This window comes from Miscanthus floridulus, chromosome 17 (assembly GCF_019320115.1).
Source record: "Miscanthus floridulus cultivar M001 chromosome 17, ASM1932011v1, whole genome shotgun sequence".
NCBI lineage: Eukaryota > Viridiplantae > Streptophyta > Magnoliopsida > Poales > Poaceae > Miscanthus > Miscanthus floridulus.
In genome coordinates, this window is record NC_089596.1 from 82,464,631 (window position 1) to 82,483,439 (window position 18,809).

The following is an 18,809-nucleotide window of genomic DNA, read 5'->3' on the forward strand; positions in this document are numbered from 1 at the left end:
CTGATCAGCGATTCATTATGGTGGTCAGACCATGATTTGGACAGCTCGGTTTTTGTTCGCACCTGCTCGGAAAAGTTCAAGACGGCATTGCTCAACGGGTACAAGGCGCTCGGGGACTAGCTGTGGGGGGTATGACCCCGGATACCCATGGTAGGCCACATGGGCTACGCCTCTAGGGGCGGTCTAGCCCACGAGAAGGAGCCTTGCGGGGCACGATTCTGCTCGGCGCCTCCCGCAAGGCATAGGGAGGATATCTGGAAGATGCTACATGATCTGATAGGATATGTATGATCCCGTATTTCTTGTAATCTGTTATTACTTTCCGGTTATCTCTCAGATCTAACCGACTTGTAACCTTGCCCTGGACTATATAAGGCGGGCAGGGACCCCCTACGAAATCACGGAAAATCATACGATAGCTAATACAAACCAACAGACCATAGGAGTAAGGTATTACGTCATACTAATGGCCTGAACTTATATAACTCATGTGTCTCTATTGCCTTCTTATTCTTGATTACACGCTCCTCTGCCGATCAATCTACCATCGCGGGATACCCCTCGGTGGACTGCCGACGATATTCTGTCGACAACAACCTAAGTAGTTGGTAGGGATAGTATTATTTGTGTTGTCTTCTCCTTTCTACTAACCACGTTAGGAAAAGCCAAAGGCAGCGGCAAAGGAAACGAGGATACACCTACATATTTCAATGATTGTGTTTCCAAGAATGAGCTTTGTGCCGTTCTTGATGACAAGCTTAATGAGATCCTTTAACAAATCACCAACTTGGCCAAGAGGATTGAAGATGTTGAACAACAACATCTTGAGCCACGTCCTGAAGATGCTGATGCTGATGATCTCAAAGGCGAGGATGCTAAGGAGGAGGATGGTGATGCGAAGGCTAAAGCGAAGCTCGACGTGCTGAGAATGCACGTAACCGTAATCGGTTGAACTTTAACCGACGCGATATGGGAGGTAATTACCAAGGTAATAATGACCCTTTCTCTAAAACCAAGTCTAAGATATCTCCTTTTTCTGGTTCTGCTGATCCTGAAGCATATTTAGATTGGGAGATGGATATAGATAAAAAATTTAGCTCCCATCAAGTACCTAAAGAATATAGAGTTAGACTTGCTACTAGTGAGTTTACTAGTTTTGCTCTTTTCTGGTGGAATGATATTTGCAATAATGTTAATGCTAATGCTAATGCTAATGTTCAAATACCTCAAACTTGGATTGTACTTAAACGACGAATGAAATCGAGATTTGTTCCTCCATATTATCAGAGTGATCTATGATTAAAACTGCAGCGTTTAAATCAAGGAAGTAAAAGTGTTGAGGAATATTATCATGAGTTTTTAATTGGTCTAGAATGTAGTAACATACAAGATAATGAAATGGATAAGTGTTCTAGATTTTTGGGAGGTTTGCGTCGTGAAATACATGATGTTCTTGACTATAAAGAATGGACTAGATTTCCCCAATTATATCATTATGCTCTGAAAGCTGAAAGGGGAGTACAGGGACGACAACCTATGCGTTCCACAACTCCATCCACTTCTTCACGTCCAACCGAGGTGAGTAAAATTTCTAATGTGCAGACACCACAAGCGCCTGTAAAGAAGAGTTCTCCTATTACACCTTCTTCTAGTGGATCTGCTACACCTTCCTCTAGCAGCTCTTCTAAAGTTGTTTGCCACCGCTGCAAGGGCATGTTACATATTGCTAAAGAATGCCCAGCAAACACGCATATATTGCTACTGATGATGGTGGGTATGCTACTGCTAGTGATGAAGAGAATGAATTTACACTTGCAACAGATCTTTATTCAGATAAATTTGCCGATAGTGCTAAAGATCCCGATGAGGTAATTGATAGTGTGGCATGCACTGTAAACTATAAATCAATCCTTGTTCAGCATGTTTTGAGTACACAAGTTGAGCCAGTAGACAAGCTACAACGCCATAATTTGTTTTAGATGTTCCTCATTGTCAATAATTTCCGTGTTCATGCTATAATTGATAGAGGGAGCAGCAATAACTTGGTAAGTTCTAAGCTTAACAAGACTCTTGGTTTATCTACATGTGCTCTTCCACATTCATACCATGTTCAGTGGTTTAACAATAGTGGTAAGGCAAAGGTAACACAATCTGCTTATGTGTATTTTTCTATCGGATCATACCATGATTATGCTGATTTTGATGTCGTGCCTATGCAAGCTTGTTCACTTTTGTTAGGCCGCCCTTGGCAATATGATAATAATGTTGTACATCATGGTAGGCAAAATAGATATACTTTTATGTTTAAATAAAGGACCATTGCTTTACTTCCTTTAACTCCTGCTGAAATTATGCAATATGAAAAGGAACTTGCTAAAAAGAAAAAGAAAGGCCATGATAAAGACTCTAGTAAACCAACAAATGAACCATCAAGTAACATGAAAGAAGTTTTATTTGCTCTTAAATCTGTTCTTGCTGATCATGATGAACCATATTATGCTTTACCTTGTACATCGCCTATATGTCCACTTGGTCCTGCTTCTAGTGCTATGCCTCTTGTTGGTACTAACCTTTTGCAGGAGAAGGAGGATGAATTCCCAGTAGGAAGGCCACCATGGTAGCAGCCTTTGTGAAGGATTGGGCGCCAAGATGAACGTCTTCTTTCGAAACCATTGTTGCAGTCATCCAATGGAGGAGACGATCTACTTCAGTCGAGGATGACTTCAATTCAAGAAAGGGTGGATGACGAGGACATCACTCCATCACATACAAGCCAAGGAGAGGAGGAGGTCTAGCAAGGGAATCCAATTCATCTTTCTCATGGTGGAGGCCTTGTCCAACTGAAGTTGGAGCCCATCTCGGGTTCTAGGACCAGTCTGTCATAAAACTGGTCACACTGGCATATCCGGGCTCCGTTTTCGACGATCCATATATGGATGGAAAGCTAATTAGATAAGGAAGCCAATGCAAGTGGTCTCACATCAAAAGCCCTTCGTAAGCAATATGAATCATTGAAACAAGTCAGCGTCTAGAATCTATCAGGGTGTTGTGACACCGTCTTTTGGTCCGTTGGATCGTGTATCGTGTTTGGGCCCATTAGGGGCGCATCTAGGGGGGTGATGCCCAAGACTCTATATTATACCACCATCACTCTTGTTAGGGTTTAGGGTTTTATTTAGTTCTTAATTTCCTCGTGAAACAGACGTCGTTTTGCTGCAACTGCGCTGCCAAGGCCGCTTGCTGTGAACCAGGACCCCTGTTCTTGATCTTGTTCACCTATGGTGATTAGTCCTTTTGAATAAAGACTTGAACTCCTTTTTGTTATCATAAGCCTCATATTTATTTGCAATTTTAGATTACGTTAATTTTGTTCTTGCATGTGTTCTCGATTCGCTTGTAGGAAAGCCTTCTCGGCGAGGTCAATCGTGTTCGCGTGGTTGATAACCAATGAAGCAGTGGTGTAATGGTTATGAGGGTCCGAATCAGTCTTAGTTCAAAGCCTAGATCATGAACGTCGAGTCTCCACTAATCGACGCTATCATACCTATTGGAAGATCGAGCCTTATCAACATCACTTGGTGTCACTTTATTTTTAGTTTATGATGGGTAAGTCTAGCTGAGTATATTCAAATACTTAGAGTTTATCCCACCATGTTGCAGGTGAAGTTCTCGACCAACTGAAGATGGTGGCTAACCACCGGTGGGCTCGGTGACTATATTTATTTCTTATCTATATGCTTTTGTCACAGAATGTCACTTGTGCTAGCAATGTATTTGGAACTTATATTAATGTAATCATTTGAAAGCTATGTTGTTTCCTTTAACCGGTTTTGAAACCCAAACTTGTACTATTATTTGTGAACCCATTTGTAATATTATTTTTGCTGCAACTCTGTGTATATGATGTGTATTTGTTTAATCATGCGATCTTGGTTGTGATGTTGATTTACCGAGGTCCTTCGTGACACTCGATGGACTACTAGGTTTATATAAGTGAAAGTATGCACACGTTAACGTATTAAACGGAGACAGCCGTACTTAATCTTATATAAATTGGGTGGTTCGGTCACAATCCACGACGGTGGCGCGACTGCTCCGGTGAACTAGGGCACCTAAGGACCTAACCGGCTAGCGAGTGAGCATCAGTAGACTACCGTGGACCTAGCCGAGGTAACGGTTGGAGAAGAGGGTGATGGAGAAGGGCTAGCCACGTGTGGCCGAGCCGTGCGGCAGCGCACCGTGGTGGCACGGTCGCGTCAATGATGACGGGGAGGTGGTAGCGGTTTGGCTAAGGCGCACAAGGTGAAGACGGAGTCAAGGCGATGCTAGTGGTGCAGGTGAATTGATTCGGAATGGGCGGTAGGAGGGCTACCCTCGACCATGGCCGAGCACGGCCTTAATAGAACGACGATGGGGAAAACTCCAAATTGGAGCTTGACCTTCCACCCGGCCAACCAACCCAAGAACGTGTCGCGCACGAAATTTAAAGCACCTATAACAACTAAATGGTTGTTCTTGAGCCTAAACCATCTTCACCATACTCAAGAGAGCATATCAGGCTACCAACCCGAGCTAAAACACGACACCATCTCTTAACTCGATTTCACAAAATAAATTGCCAAACATGGCATTGTCTTGTTGTATATATATACTTAAATTTGATTTCAAGTTTCATTTTTAGGCTATTAGAAATGTTAGCTGGCAATATTATTTTTCCACCATAAGTATTTTATTGTCATCTACAAAGTTCATACTCCAAACTTTATTTAAGTGCCAAATATATGTTCTATAGTATTTTTATTCAATAAAAAATAGTTTTAAACCCTACTTTATATACATGAGTTGTGTAATAGCTTCGCATTTAATATTTTTATTGATCATCTTAAGTTACAAAAATGTTATCTACACATTCCATCACATATATTATCACATAAACATGATGCTCATGACATGATTTGGTAAATTGTTTAGGGCGTAACACCGAGGGTGTTACAGTCGTCGGCGGTGACCACCGACGTGATGCTTCACAGGGAGGCGACTGGCATGGACCCGCTGGCGCCGCCACCCTGCCCGGCCTGAGTGCTAGGGTTTCATGGAGCACAGCAGCAGGCACGGGATGGCGAGAGAAGGCAGCGCCGTGGGGCAGTGATGCCGGCGGCCACTGGCATGTCCTGCTCGCGCGGAGGAGTTGCCGGCGGCGGCCACCTGCCGAGGCATGGACACGGTGGCGCGCCGCAGCCCACGCGCGTCGTCGCGTCCCGTGAGCACCTCGCACGGTGAGGAGGCGGCATGGTTTCGACCGGCAGGACGCGACCCGAGGAGGAGGAGGAGGAGGAAGAAGAGGATGAGGAGGAGGAGGTAGGATTTCGTGTATCGCACGCGGAATGTCTGGAGGAGGCAGCGCCGGGTAAGTCGCGGCGGCGGCCACCGGTGGGGCCCAGCCACGTGGATCCGTGTCTGGGGACGGCCACCGACAGGGGCACACGCGGCGCTACGTCGCGTGCTGAGGGCGCCGCCCGCGTGCTTTTTTTTTGCGTCGAGAGAGAGAGGGAGAGAGAGGGAAGAGGAGAGAGAGAGAGGAGAAGTGTGTGGAAGCTGAACCAGAATCTGGCTGATATATTTGGCTGACCGGATCCGGAGCAGAAGCCAGGGAAGGTAGAAAGAAGGTGTGGAGAAGTCGATAAAGGTAAAGAGAATCAGAAGGAGCCGCTTCCGGTAAAATCCTATTGAAGGGATCTGGACCATCCCATGCGGGATCAAATGGCGGGAAGAAATTCGGGTGACATGGACGCGGTTTCTGGCCAAGAATTTCATGGTAAATATAGGGGTAAATATGAATATGAATATATATCGGTGGCCACCCCTGCCGGCGCCTGCTGCCCACCGCAATCCAAATAAGCTGCCCTGCTCATCATCGAGAAGGCAAGGCCCGGGTGTTCACATGTCAGTTGTAAAGGTGGCTTACGAAACCTGTGAAGTTACTGTGAACCAGGCAGACGTTAAACTGCAGAATGACGACTAATCAAACAGAATTTTTAGCGAACAAACAGTATTTTTTTTTCTTACAATATTTTCACATAAAATTTGGCCTACGACGATGCTTACGCTCAAAATTGTGAGTGCTGAAGTAGCGCAACAAAGTTTACAACTGCCGAGATAGCCCAGCTCAGCCGGTCAGCCCCATACTGCAAACTCCAAAAATTCTAACGAACGAACCCATAACGACCCACAAGAGCCCAACTTACTTACTAATCACAATCCTCTTAAGAAAACCTGGGCCAGATAACAGAAAAGGCCCGGAAAGGAGAATGAAACAATCTCAGCCCAGCCCAGTATCCTCCGGCCGCGAAGCCACCTCCGCGTCGCCTATATAAAGGCTCCACTCCGCTAGGGTTTCCCCTCGGTAGCAGCCGGTTCACTTCTACAGGTAAGGGAAGCCTCCCCCTCCCGCAATAAAAAAAAAAAAAAAGGCTCCCCCTTTCCCCGCCGCCGCCGCCGCCGCCGTTCTGAAACCTAGCCTCTCTCTCCTTGCGTACGCGCTCATCTCCGCTTGTTTGTGTGCGCGCACAGGAAAGGGTTGGTCCTCATGGCGCCGCCGCAGCCGAAGTCGGGCCTCTTCGTGGGCATCAACAAGGGCCATGTCGTCACCAAGCGCGAGCTGCCTCCACGCCCGTCCCACCGCAAGGGGGTAAGCGAACTTTCAACTTTTTTAGGGTCATCATGTTGATCTCGCGGGTGGTAGTGTTGTTGTGATTAGGTGTGGATGTTGTGGGTTTAGGATGCAGAGAAGGTCTTACTAGTTGATGGTTTGTGCTCTGTAACTTTCGCTTTATAGGGTTGTCTAGGATGTGTGTGTGTGACTAGGATCATGCTTGCTACTCGTATGCAAGAATCTGAGGATTAGTTGTGTTTTTAATCTTGTCCTTGTTCATTTTTCCAATTCGACAAAACACAGTTTGATGGATCTGCAATACTAGTTGAGGAGCTCCACTTTACTTTATGCAGATGGAAGGTTTGATTGCTGACGATAGTGTAAGACATGTTTATCTACATGTTTTAGTAGAAATTTGTTTCTAAAGTTTTTTTGTGAATGTGAAGTTTGCCTGTTGTTTCTCATATATTGAATTTGTTGCCATGTGCCCTACCAAATACTGAGATATTCGCTTTCATTTATTTAACTTGTAAAAGCCTATGATTTAGTGTCTGCACTTGTAAATGGCTAGTACAAGTAGTGTGTGTTCCTATGTGATAGATTTACTGTGTCCTCTGTTCTAAGTTCATGTGGTATGCAGAAAGCAACGAAGAGGGTGTCCATGGTCAGGGGCCTGATCAGAGAGGTTGCTGGGTTTGCTCCGTATGAGAAGCGTATCACTGAGCTTCTGAAGGTTGGCAAGGACAAGCGTGCTCTGAAGGTCGCCAAGAGAAAGCTTGGAACTCACAAGAGGGCAAAGAAGAAGAGAGAGGAGATGGCGGGTGTCCTCAGGAAGATGAGGTGTGTAAATGTGAAACTTTGTTGTGATAAAACTAGAATACTGCTTGGTGGCCTGTCTTTTTTTTCCTGCAGATGCTTTTGCATGTGTCAGTTGCTTCTGCTAATTTGTTGCATAATTTTGATTTACTCTTCAACGATTGTTATTTCATTAATGCACATCAATTTAAGTTCTGCATATTGATCCTGCCATTTGCATTACCTGGTAATGAGTTTGTGTATAGATGACTAGTGCTTATTGATTGTGCGCATTGTGTTATAGTATCCTAATCTTGTCTGATCTGCTTATATATACATGTCTTGTTTTTCTACTATCTGGTCAGTTGTATATTTTTGTCTATTTAGTGGACACTATCATTGGACCATTGTATCTTATAGAAATGGATTCTATGTTGGCACTTAATAATATGTTTGAATTGTTTCATAGCATTGTTCGTATTAGCATCTTCATGTTGGCTTAATAGAAGAGATCCTCCTTTATGCTGCATAACTATCAGTATTAACTGAATTTTCTGTTGGTATCTGCAGATCGGCTGGTACGCACACTGACAAGAAGAAATAGAACATTTCAAGTTCATGAAGCTGGCGGCCAGATTCTGTTCCAGTGTCTGTTTTTTCCTACCTGTAGTACCTAATAGACATGTCAAAGTATCTGTCAGCGAAATATTGTGTTGTTAGTCATGTATCGGACCACCTCTTGGGATTTTGCTCCAACTTACAATGCATCCATGCTTTGTTAATCTTTTGCTGTTTTTTAATCTTTTCCTTTGGTTTTTCACTTTTTCTCATGGTTACTTTCTTCCACTATCGCGTATTGTGTGCTAATCAGCCTGAGAATCTTATTATATAAATACCAGCAAAGCTATTATCAGAATAATATGCCTGCTAGGCAAATCAGTCTCCCAATCCCACCTGGGCTCCGATTCCTCTCCCGGCAGTGGTGCGATAGTGGCTGGCTGCTTCATTGCCAATCAATGGTGCAGGTTGCGATGACAACTGATTGTCAGGGAAAGAGTAATTCTTCCTCAAGCACAGGCCAAGAGGTCACACAACTGGCGGTTTACAGAGCGGCAGAGAAGAGTGTCCAAAGGGCACACAGCTGGCGGTTTACAGAGCGGCAGAGAAGAGTGTCCAACTGGCTCTGCGCATCAACAAGAGATCTAGAGTTCCAGCGTGGAGAGATCACCGAGAAGTGCACCGTCTTTGAATATGGATTAGCCTGCAGTATTACAGCTTTACTGCTTATTCCCCAACCGATGATGAGCTGTTCTTTTCTGTGGAAATGGATGCCAATCTTGAGAACGAGCTCCATGTTTACCAGTGCTGCACCTGCACAATTGGGTTTTGTTCATATGGCTGTTGCATAGGCTGTCTGAATCAAATAGCTGCGGTTACTCATCCAAGTAGTGACATGTTCATTGGCGGGCATGAGAGCTTTGGTGGTGGGTTCTATACTGACAGCGGGAGTCATGATAACTAATTTATCTAGGATCTTCTAAGAGTGTTTGAGTCATTCATTTGTATGTGTCATACTCCATTCGTTTTAAACTACAAGTCATTCTGGTTTTTCTATGTATGATACACGCTATATTTAGACACAGATTTTACTATGTACCTAAAAAACTAAAAATAACTTAGAATTTAAAACGAAAAGAGTATTTTTGACAGACCAGGGAACTTGATCATATTATTCCTTGATGTTATATTCTTGGTACCTAGTTTTCACTCACTAGATTATTCATCCGTTAATTGATGGATGTCATAAACATTTTCGCCCTGTGATACTATTTAGTATTTACTCTCTTCCTTTCCGAAACGTGTGGATTTTTTTTTACTAAATAGTTTGTCCTTCACTCGTTGGGGTGGCAACAGCCCCATTTTTATGTTTTCTTTTTCTTTTACCTCTGTTTTTGTTAGGTCACTTCTTCTTCTTTTCAAGTACTCTTTCTTCACCTAAAATGGTTCGGTAAATCTCTTGCCGTTCTTTAGAAGAACTAAGCCATCCTTGCAGGCCGGCAGGTTTTGTCGCAAGGGCTGATCAAAAGAGTTGGCAATGGAACCTCGACACATATCTGGCGAGATCGGTGGCTCCCGAATCATTTTGGGGGTCGACCTCTCACGCCAGAGGAGGGACAACCGGTGTCAATGGTGGCCGAGCTGTTGTCAGAAAATGGACAGTGGAATGAAGATTTTATCAAGCAGTCCTTCATACCGGTAGATGCTGCTGCTATCTTGCGTACCCCGGCGCCGATCCAATATGGAGATGTCTGGGCATGGGAACCGGAGAGGCATGGTGTTTACTTTGTCACGTCTGCTTACAGATTACTAGACATGGCACGCATCAGGGATGATGTGGTGCCTGCGGCAAGTGTCTCAGAAAATTCAGTATGGAGGAAAATATGGAAGTTGAAGGTGCTGCCAAAAATCAGGGTATTCTGGTGGCGTGTGGTCCATGAGTTTCTTCCGACTCGTCAAATTCTACACCGTAAGCATGTGGAACCAATTGCGAATTGCGAGATGTGTGGTGCAGAGGCAGAGTCAATCAGACACATCTTGTTGGAATGTTCGATTGCCAAGGCGTTCTGGGAGCAAACGAAAATTGCCACTGGCGTCAAGCTTCCAACCCTGCATCAGGAGACTTGGGCGCAGGTTCTGGTAGAAGGAAGGGCGGGCTCGGAGCGAGATCAGACAACGATCATCATTGGCAGGAACGCGCTCTGGATGCAGCGAAATAGACGAAGACATGGGGAGATGTTGCCGCCGATTCGAGTGGCTGTACAATGGGCGGCAGACTTGGCTTTTGATCTAAGACAGGCGACCCATTCTCAGTCGTCAGTGACAGAGCCGAGAGCAGTACCTAGGTGGGAACGACCACCTCTGGGCTGGATCAAATGCAACACGGATGGCGCCTTCTATGAACAAACAGGGCAAGGTGCTACAGGTGCGGTACTGCGTGATGGTGCTGGGGCGTTCATCAGGGGCAGCGCCAAGTGGTATGATCATTGCCTCGACGCCCTCACCTTGGAAGCCATCGCTTGTCGGGATGGGCTGGCCTTATCGGTTCAGTCAGAAGTCCGAAAGATTTGGCTAGAAACTGACTGCCAACAAATGGTGCAGCTATGGCAGGCAGGGACTAACCAGAGATCGACTATCTCAACAATCCTACAGGAGATCCGGGAGCTGAGCTTACTCTTTCATGATTTTAAGCTTTCTTTTGTTTCTAGAGATTGTAATAAGGTAGCAGATGTATTAGCTAAACAGGTCACAGGCGACACACGAGCTGGGTGGTGGACTTATGCCCCAGCTTATGTGCTGGACCTGTTGTCCTCATATTGTAATCCTGCTCCCCCTGATGAATGAATCTCCCTGAGCGCAAAAAAAAAAGAAAAAAGAAAAAAAAAGAGTGATGACATAGGGGATTATGGCATAGTGCCATATGAATATGATATGGCATCGCATGCCCTCCAACTTTAATCACCAACAATGCCCACCCGCCACTTTACACCACAAACACATATACTAGTGCAGCCATCACTCAAAAAACTGGTGAGCATAAAGAGATGTTTACCATAGCTATTTACCATGTTACAGAAATACGGTGAGCATTCCCTCGAAAAAAAACCCAATGAGCATAAAGAGATGTTTACCATGTCACATGGAACTAGGCGAGGACCTACCCGGCGCGGCGGCGCCTATGTGGCAGGAGCACTGGGAGAATGGCACGGAGAGGGGTACGAAAGGAGGTGGAATAGAGGTTGTAGATGGGGGCAAAGATTAAACTGCTACTGCTTGGTTGTAGGGAGGGTTTTATTGTTTAGGTGATGGATCGCAATTTACAAAACTCAAGGGATTTTTTTTTTAAAAAAAAGAACTATACATGTCCTTTAGCTTTAAAACTTTTACCAATTTGATCGCTATATAAAAGCTACATCCTATGTTATAAAAAAGAACTACTACATTCGTTCTGAAAAGAATATACTCCCTCCGTCCCACATTAAACGCACCTTTACCGTTTAATTTTTTCCCAAAATAAACGGTCGCTATAGGGTCTCAGAACTGGCAGAGAGCAGTAGCTGGCAGCTGCAACTGGCTGTGGACCAAACCGATGAAATAAAAAATCGACATAAAAAAATATGAAAACTCTCTCGTCCACTCATTCACCAGGCTTCCAGAACCCACTCTAGAACCCACTCCGTGGCTTCTTGATCATCCCTTCCCGTCTACAGCACTGGTGTGAGAGCGCTCCTTCCACTATCCACTCGTTCGCATGCGCATCTCTTCCTCCGCCGCACCGTCCACTCGTCCCCCTTTCCCTCCCATTCGATCAGTTCCGTGCCGCTACGTAGGGGCTAGGCCCCGTTGGCGCGACGCCACCGCTGAGCAGGGTCTAGGCCCCGTCGGCGCGACGCCACCGCTGTGCAGGGGCTTCCCGACGCCACCGCCACGGACGGGCTCTGCTACGCTGTCGCGCAGAGGCTGGACATCGCCACGGCGTCACCATGCAGGAGTTTCGCGCCGCCATCGCGCAGGCGCAGCGGCTGGACCTCGCCAGGCCGCCACTGTGCACGGGTTCCGCGCCGCCGTCGCGCAGTGGCTGGACCTCGCAACACCACCACATGGGCTCAGCTCCGGCCTATGGAGCCCCGGCCCGACTGCCACGGCAACGCGACTGGCGCTTGACAGAGGGGCTCGGCTCCGGCCGGCGAGAGCCACGGCAACGCGGGCGCGCGCGGGCGGAAAGAGCTCGTCCTCGTCGGCACGGAAGACGGAGGCAACGCCTGACGTCGATGGTGGCATGCGGCCTGGACGCCCATGGTGGCCAGGGGGCGGAGCCGACACGCCGGCGGCGGCCAGAGAAACAGAGAGCTGTGGGAGAGCGCGAGGGAGTGGTGTGGTGGGACGGGTCACGGGAGGATGTATTGGGGCTGATATTTGCAAGGGCATTTCTGTAATTTCACATACACATTGGTTTGCGTGTCCAGGGCTAGACGTGCAAATATTATTGGACGGAGGGAGTAATTATGAGTTGCATGCCACGAAAAGTGATTCACATTTGATCATTCACAATTATGTCTTTAAATTAATTTATTATAAAAATACATCTCATAATCTAATGGTATTTATTTGGTATCATAAACATAAATAATTTTTTACCTATAATTGGTCAAACTTAAGGTAGTAAAACGTGACATATTCTTTTGGAGACGGAGGTAGTACATCCTATGGAGCTATGCTAAGAAAAATCATAATGGCAACCTGTCAAATTCTGGCAACTTGCTATGGTGCTAATCACGGAATATGGCAGTTGAGGCTGCAATTGTGCTCACTGCTTGCATGAGAAAAAAAACTAATGGAAATCATATCAAGTAATATTCACCATGCTCTCTAAGACCGTCTTCAACGAGAATGTATATGGACACCCAAACTTAAAATGAGTAACAGAGATATAAAACTAGCCTTCAATAGACTACTTATACGGAAAACCTATTTTGAATTGCCTGATAGACATAACCCAAATGAGTATCATTTTCCCTGGAAACCCATTTACAGAAAGGATTCTCTTTAAGGTCTTGTTGTTGAAGAAGATATCAAGATGCGAATGGGTATTGAATCCTTTGACTATAGCGCTACCCAAAGATTAAATGAGTCTTGCATTTTATGCGTTGTTGTTGATATACTACCTTGTAGCTGGCTATAAAATAACTTATTCTGTAGCCACTTTGAGTTACGATAATTACTATGTTAATTTACGAGATTATAGTAACTCCTTACTAAGTGGTTTACTATAACGTTATGATAAATATCCCCATGTATTATAGTAATCCAACTACAAAATAAGTTATTTTGTAGCCACCTCAATTTACGATAATTTTATATACTAATTTACGATAATGTCAATACATATTTACGATAGTTGGGTTACTATAACACATGGAGATATTTACCATAACGTTATATTAAACCACTTAGTAAGGAGTTACTACAATCTCGTAAATTAACATAGTAATTATCGTAACTCAAAGTGGCTACAGAATAAGTTATTCTGTAGCCGGCTACAGGACAGTAGTTCTATATATATATATAGATATAGATATATAGGGATATATATATATATATATATATATATATATATATATATATATATATATATATATATATATATATATATATATGGAGAGGCTATTCAGTAGCCGGCTACAAAATAAGTTATTCTGTAGCCACCTCCATTTACTATAATTTTATATACTAATTTACCATAATATAAATACATATTTACGATAGTTGGGTTACTATAACACATGGGGATATTTACCATAACGTTATATTAAACCACTTAGTAAGGAGTTACTATAATCTCGTAAAATAACATAGTAATTATCGTAACTCAAAGTGGCTACAGAATAAGTTATTCTGTAGCCAGCTACAGGATAGTAGTTATATATATATATATATATATATATATATATGTGTGTGTGTGTGTGTGTGTGTGTGTTCACAATGTCGTGAGAATTCTCACAAAAGTACCACTTTTTAAGTTAGCATTATGTCCTGAGCAATCATGGTGACAAGCAAACAAGACGTCCTCTGTGCGTCTCTGATGATCCTTCGTGCACAATTGTTAGTGCGCCTGCTCAGCTGGAGAGACCCTGCAGCTTAATCATCACTTCTTAATATGCAAAAACACAAAACAGATATCCAATCTCAGACAGAAAGGGGAAAACAATTAAGGAAGCATCATCATATTCAAAGGCTGAGTAAAGCTCAGCATGAGTTTTTTAACGACAACCTCAAAGTCAAACTGCCCCCAAACAAATTCAAGTTCAACTTCTACCACGACAACACGACAACTCCTACCAAGTGACACGATCGGCCAAAGAGCGAGGAAACATTACGCATCTCGGACCCCTCGATGCACAGGGCCAGCTTAGTCGACTTCCTCGATCTTGGGGCCAGCGCCGCTGCTGCCGCCGGCCGGTGCGTCCTCGTCCATGCCCGCGGCGCCGCCCGTGTCCGCGCCAGCGCCCTGGTACATCTTGGCGATGATGGGGTTGCAGATGCTCTCCAGCTCCTTCATCTTGTCCTCGAACTCGTCCGCCTCCGCGAGCTGGTTGCTGTCCAGCCAGCTGATGGCGCCGTCGATGGCGTCCTCGATGCGCTTCTTGTCGTCCGCGCCCAGCTTGGAGGAGACCTTGTCGTCCTTGATGGTGTTGCGCATGTTGTACGCGTAGTTCTCCAGGGAGTTCTTGGCGTCCACCTTCTTCTTGTGCTCCTCGTCCTCCGCCTTGTACTTCTCCGCCTCCTGCACCATCTTCTCGATCTCCTCCTTGCTCAGCCGCCCCTTGTCGTTGGTGATGGTGATCTTGTTCTTCTGCCCCGTCGTCTTGTCCTCCGCAGACACGTTCAGGATGCCGTTCGCGTCGATGTCGAAGCACACCGTGATCTGGGGCACGCCGCGGGGCGCCGGCGGTATGCCGGACAGCTCGAACTTGCCGAGGAGGTTGTTGTCCTTGGTCCTGGCGCGCTCCCCTTCGTACACCTGGATCAGGACCCCCGGCTGGTTGTCGGAGTAGGTGGAGAACACCTGCTCCTTCTTCGTCGGTATGGTGGTGTTGCGAGGGATCAGCACGGTCATCACGCCGCCGGCCGTCTCCAGGCCCAGGGACAGCGGGGTGACGTCGAGCAGGAGCAGGTCCTGCACCTTCTCGTTGCCCTCGCCGCTCAGGATGGCGGCCTGGACAGCCGCGCCGTACGCCACGGCCTCGTCGGGGTTGATGCTCTTGCAGAGCTCCTTGCCGTTGAAGAAGTCCTGCAGCAGCTGCTGCACCTTGGGGATGCGGGTGGAGCCGCCCACGAGCACGACGTCGTGCACGCTGCTCTTGTCCATCTTGGCGTCGCGGAGGCACTTCTCCACGGGCTCCATGCACTTGCGGAAGAGGTCCATGTTCAGCTCCTCGAACCGGGCGCGGGTGATGGTGGTGTAGAAGTCGATGCCCTCGTACAGCGAGTCGATCTCGATGGTGGTCTGCGCGGTGGACGACAGCGTGCGCTTGGCCCGCTCGCAGGCCGTCCGCAGACGCCGCAGCGCGCGCGGGTTGCCGCTGATGTCCTTCTTGTGCTTGCGCTTGAACTCCTGCACGAAGTGGTTGACCATGCGGTTGTCGAAGTCCTCCCCACCCAGATGGGTGTCACCGGCGGTGGCCTTCACCTCGAAGATGCCCTCCTCGATGGTCAGGAGCGACACATCGAAGGTGCCACCGCCAAGGTCGAAGATGAGCACGTTCTTCTCGCCGCTGCTGGTGGCCTTCTTGTCGAGCCCGTAGGCGATGGCCGCGGCGGTGGGCTCGTTGATGATACGCATCACGTTGAGCCCGGAGATGACGCCGGCGTCCTTGGTGGCCTGCCTCTGGGAGTCGTTGAAGTAGGCAGGCACGGTGACCACGGCGTTCTTGATGGTGGAGCCGAGGTAGGCCTCGGCGATCTCCTTCATCTTGGTCAGCACCATGGAGGAGATCTCCTCGGCGGAGAACTGCTTCTCCTCGCCCTTGTAGTTGACCACGATCATCGGCTTGTCGGCAGGGCCAGCCACGACCTTGAACGGCCATAGCTTCATGTCACTCTGCACGGACGGGTCCGAAAACCTCCTACCAATCAACCGCTTCGCGTCTGCATCCATCCAGAAAGACGAGACATCAGTCAGCAGGGCCGTCAAACGACAGCAGAAAAACACACGTTCAATACGGTATAAATCAGCTGAATAATATTAAAATAAAACAGCAGGGCCGTCAAATGACGGCAGAAAAACACACGCTCAATACGATAAATCAGCTAAATATTAAAATCAATGATCAGGTAAGGCACATTTTAATCAATGATCAGGTACGGCACATTTTCGAATACTACAGTCTGAAATTACTAACCAACGAAAGGTGACGGCGACAATTTTGTACAGGACAGCGTTCCAGCACAAATTCAGTACAAAAATGTAATTGCACGCGGTGCAATCCACCTAAACCGCTAAACGGATCTAGAGTAGCTACACCAGAGGCGACAAAGGTAACTACTGATTGCAAATCTGATCGAAAAAACTTACTGCAGTTATTGCTATTACAAAGTTCGAAAAACACAGGATTACATTGAGACGGCAGCATCTGATTTTGAGCGACAAATTCCACAGATCGACTCGCATCCCCCTAATTGTTAAACTATCCTACTCATATGGAGAACTCATATGGAGAACATAACAAAGTAGCTGATTGAAACAAATCAGATGTTTAAGGTTACTGCTGCTCATGTTGCCAATTGAAACAGAGTAGAAATTGCTCAGATGTTTAAGGTTACTGCTGCTCATATTGCCAATTGAAACAGAGTAGAAATTGCTCACTAAAACAAATTCCAGTAGATCTACAAGCATCTGAAGCGTCAAGATTAATGTAAAACTCCGCAGCATCAATGATTAATGATGAACTCCGCATCCGCAGCATGGAATCAAACAACGCTAGTGCTAGTTTGCGTTCCAAGTTCAAAGTGAAAAGGGAAAGGAAGAGGATGGCATCTGACACGTACCGAAGACGGTGTTGGTGGGGTTCATGGCGACCTGGTTCTTGGCGGCATCGCCGATGAGCCGCTCGGTGTCAGTGAAGGCGACGTACGACGGCGTGGTGCGGTTCCCCTGGTCGTTGGCGATGATCTCGACGCGGTCGTGCTGCCAGACGCCGACGCACGAGTACGTCGTGCCCAGGTCGATCCCGATCGCCGGCCCCTCCCCCTTGGCCATCTCTTCCTCTTGTACGAACGAAAAACTACTGCTCCTCCTTCCTTCGAACCCTCGCAGGTCGTGCTGCTGGTTGCAGTTGCAGAGAGATTGGTTCGTGGAAACTTCTTTTTTTTCTCAGACGAGACGTGGGACACGGGGAGGAGCCGAGGAGGTTTTATTGAGGAGATGGCGGGTCTAGAAGGTTCGGGCTCGGGCGATCTTGGCCGTTGGATTGGGGTTCTGGAATGCTCTGGAGGGTGCTGGTTCTGGGCTTGTGACGGGAGGCCGACACGGCGGCGGGTGGCGCCTGGCGCGCGTCTATGGCCTGTAAGCATGTTCGTTTGTGTTATCATTCGTATTTTTCCGGCTTGTCTTTTTAGTTGACATAGGTTTTTTTTTCATGATAAATCAATAGGATCAGTATTTTAGTTTATTTTTTCAGCGAAGCGAACAGATATGTAGGCGGCTAGCCTGTTGAGGTGGGCCCCTTAGACTTCAACAACAACATCTAAAATACAAGATTCATTTAATTTTTGGGTAGCGCTACAGATAAAAGATTCATCTTCTCCAACAACAAGACCTACTAGAGAAATTTTTCTGCAAATAGATTTCTAAAAGAGAGGATGTTTATATTTGGATTGTGCCTCTCAGACAACTTAAAATAGGTCTTCCGTATAGATATTCTCAGACAACTCAAAATAGGTCTTCCGTATAGATACTCTTGGAAACTGATTTAGGATGTCTGGCTATAAATTTTGGATTTGGACGTTAACAGGCTTACGCGCGCCTTTTGGACCGGCCGTCCCTCGTAGCTTCTACACTGCATGAGGATGGGTGCAATGCCAGGCAGCCAGGGGCAGGGGCGGTGTTGGATTTCTTTTCGTAGGGGTGCTACAGTTTTTGCTTTTTGTTTTTGTTTTTGTTTTTGTTTGAGTAATATGCATCGTAGGCCTTTGAATTTGTCATAAGATGTCACTTAGGTCTACAAACTCTAAAATCGTACTTCTGGACACCCTAATATTATTTAAGTATGCCACTTAGGTCTATAACTCATCGGAATAAGGTTTTGGCCGACGTGACGTGGACAGCGTGGCGTAAGCGCACGTGAGCCCCGCGTGAGCCTGCTTTGGGGCGTGCAAATAAGCATAGAGCTGCCATTATCTAGGCTCGAGAGCTCTAGATCCTTTGGTTGCAACTGCATTGTGGATTTGTGGTGTCGTTGATCGAGCCGCGTGTGCATGTGCACGCGAGCACGGACGACGCAGGCGGCAGGCTAGCGCGCGCCCCCGCGTCATCGCGACGTGATCCGGCGATGGGGTGCGTGACATCCACCGAAGCATGGCGCGACATGGTGTGGGTCGGCGCCGATGCCCACGAGTGGCGGAGCTTCTCGCTGCCCTCCGTCGACATCCAGCGTCTGCGGCTGAGGGCCGTGTCGATGCTCGGCACCCTCGGCCTCGCTGGCAGCGCCTGTCACTCCGGCTCGTGTAGGCACGCGACGCTGTCGGTGGAGGAGATGATGAAGGGAGACAACGACCACGCCGTGGACGCGGTGCTCCTCGGCGA

The 18,809-nt window shown here is 46.8% G+C and overlaps 2 protein-coding genes across 2 annotated transcripts; one reads left to right on the forward strand and one right to left on the reverse strand.

Moving 5' to 3' along the window:
* The first annotated feature begins 6,386 nt into the window (after positions 1-6,386).
* On the forward strand, positions 6,387-8,229 carry LOC136517478 (large ribosomal subunit protein eL36x-like). Its single transcript, XM_066511045.1, has 4 exons — positions 6,387-6,427; positions 6,571-6,688; positions 7,293-7,492; positions 8,018-8,229. Exons 2-4 carry the CDS (start codon positions 6,587-6,589, stop codon positions 8,049-8,051), a joined length of 336 nt encoding a protein of 111 aa, XP_066367142.1. The 5' UTR covers positions 6,387-6,427; positions 6,571-6,586; the 3' UTR covers positions 8,052-8,229.
* A 5,984-nt stretch (positions 8,230-14,213) lies between these two features.
* On the reverse strand, positions 14,214-17,395 carry LOC136517230 (heat shock 70 kDa protein 4). Its single transcript, XM_066510761.1, has 2 exons — positions 17,054-17,395; positions 14,214-16,153 (listed from the first exon to the last, which is right to left on the reverse strand). The coding sequence occupies exons 1-2, from the start codon at positions 17,262-17,264 to the stop codon at positions 14,415-14,417; spliced, it is 1,950 nt and encodes a 649-aa protein (XP_066366858.1). The 5' UTR covers positions 17,265-17,395; the 3' UTR covers positions 14,214-14,414.
* Positions 17,396-18,809: the final 1,414 nt, after the last annotated feature.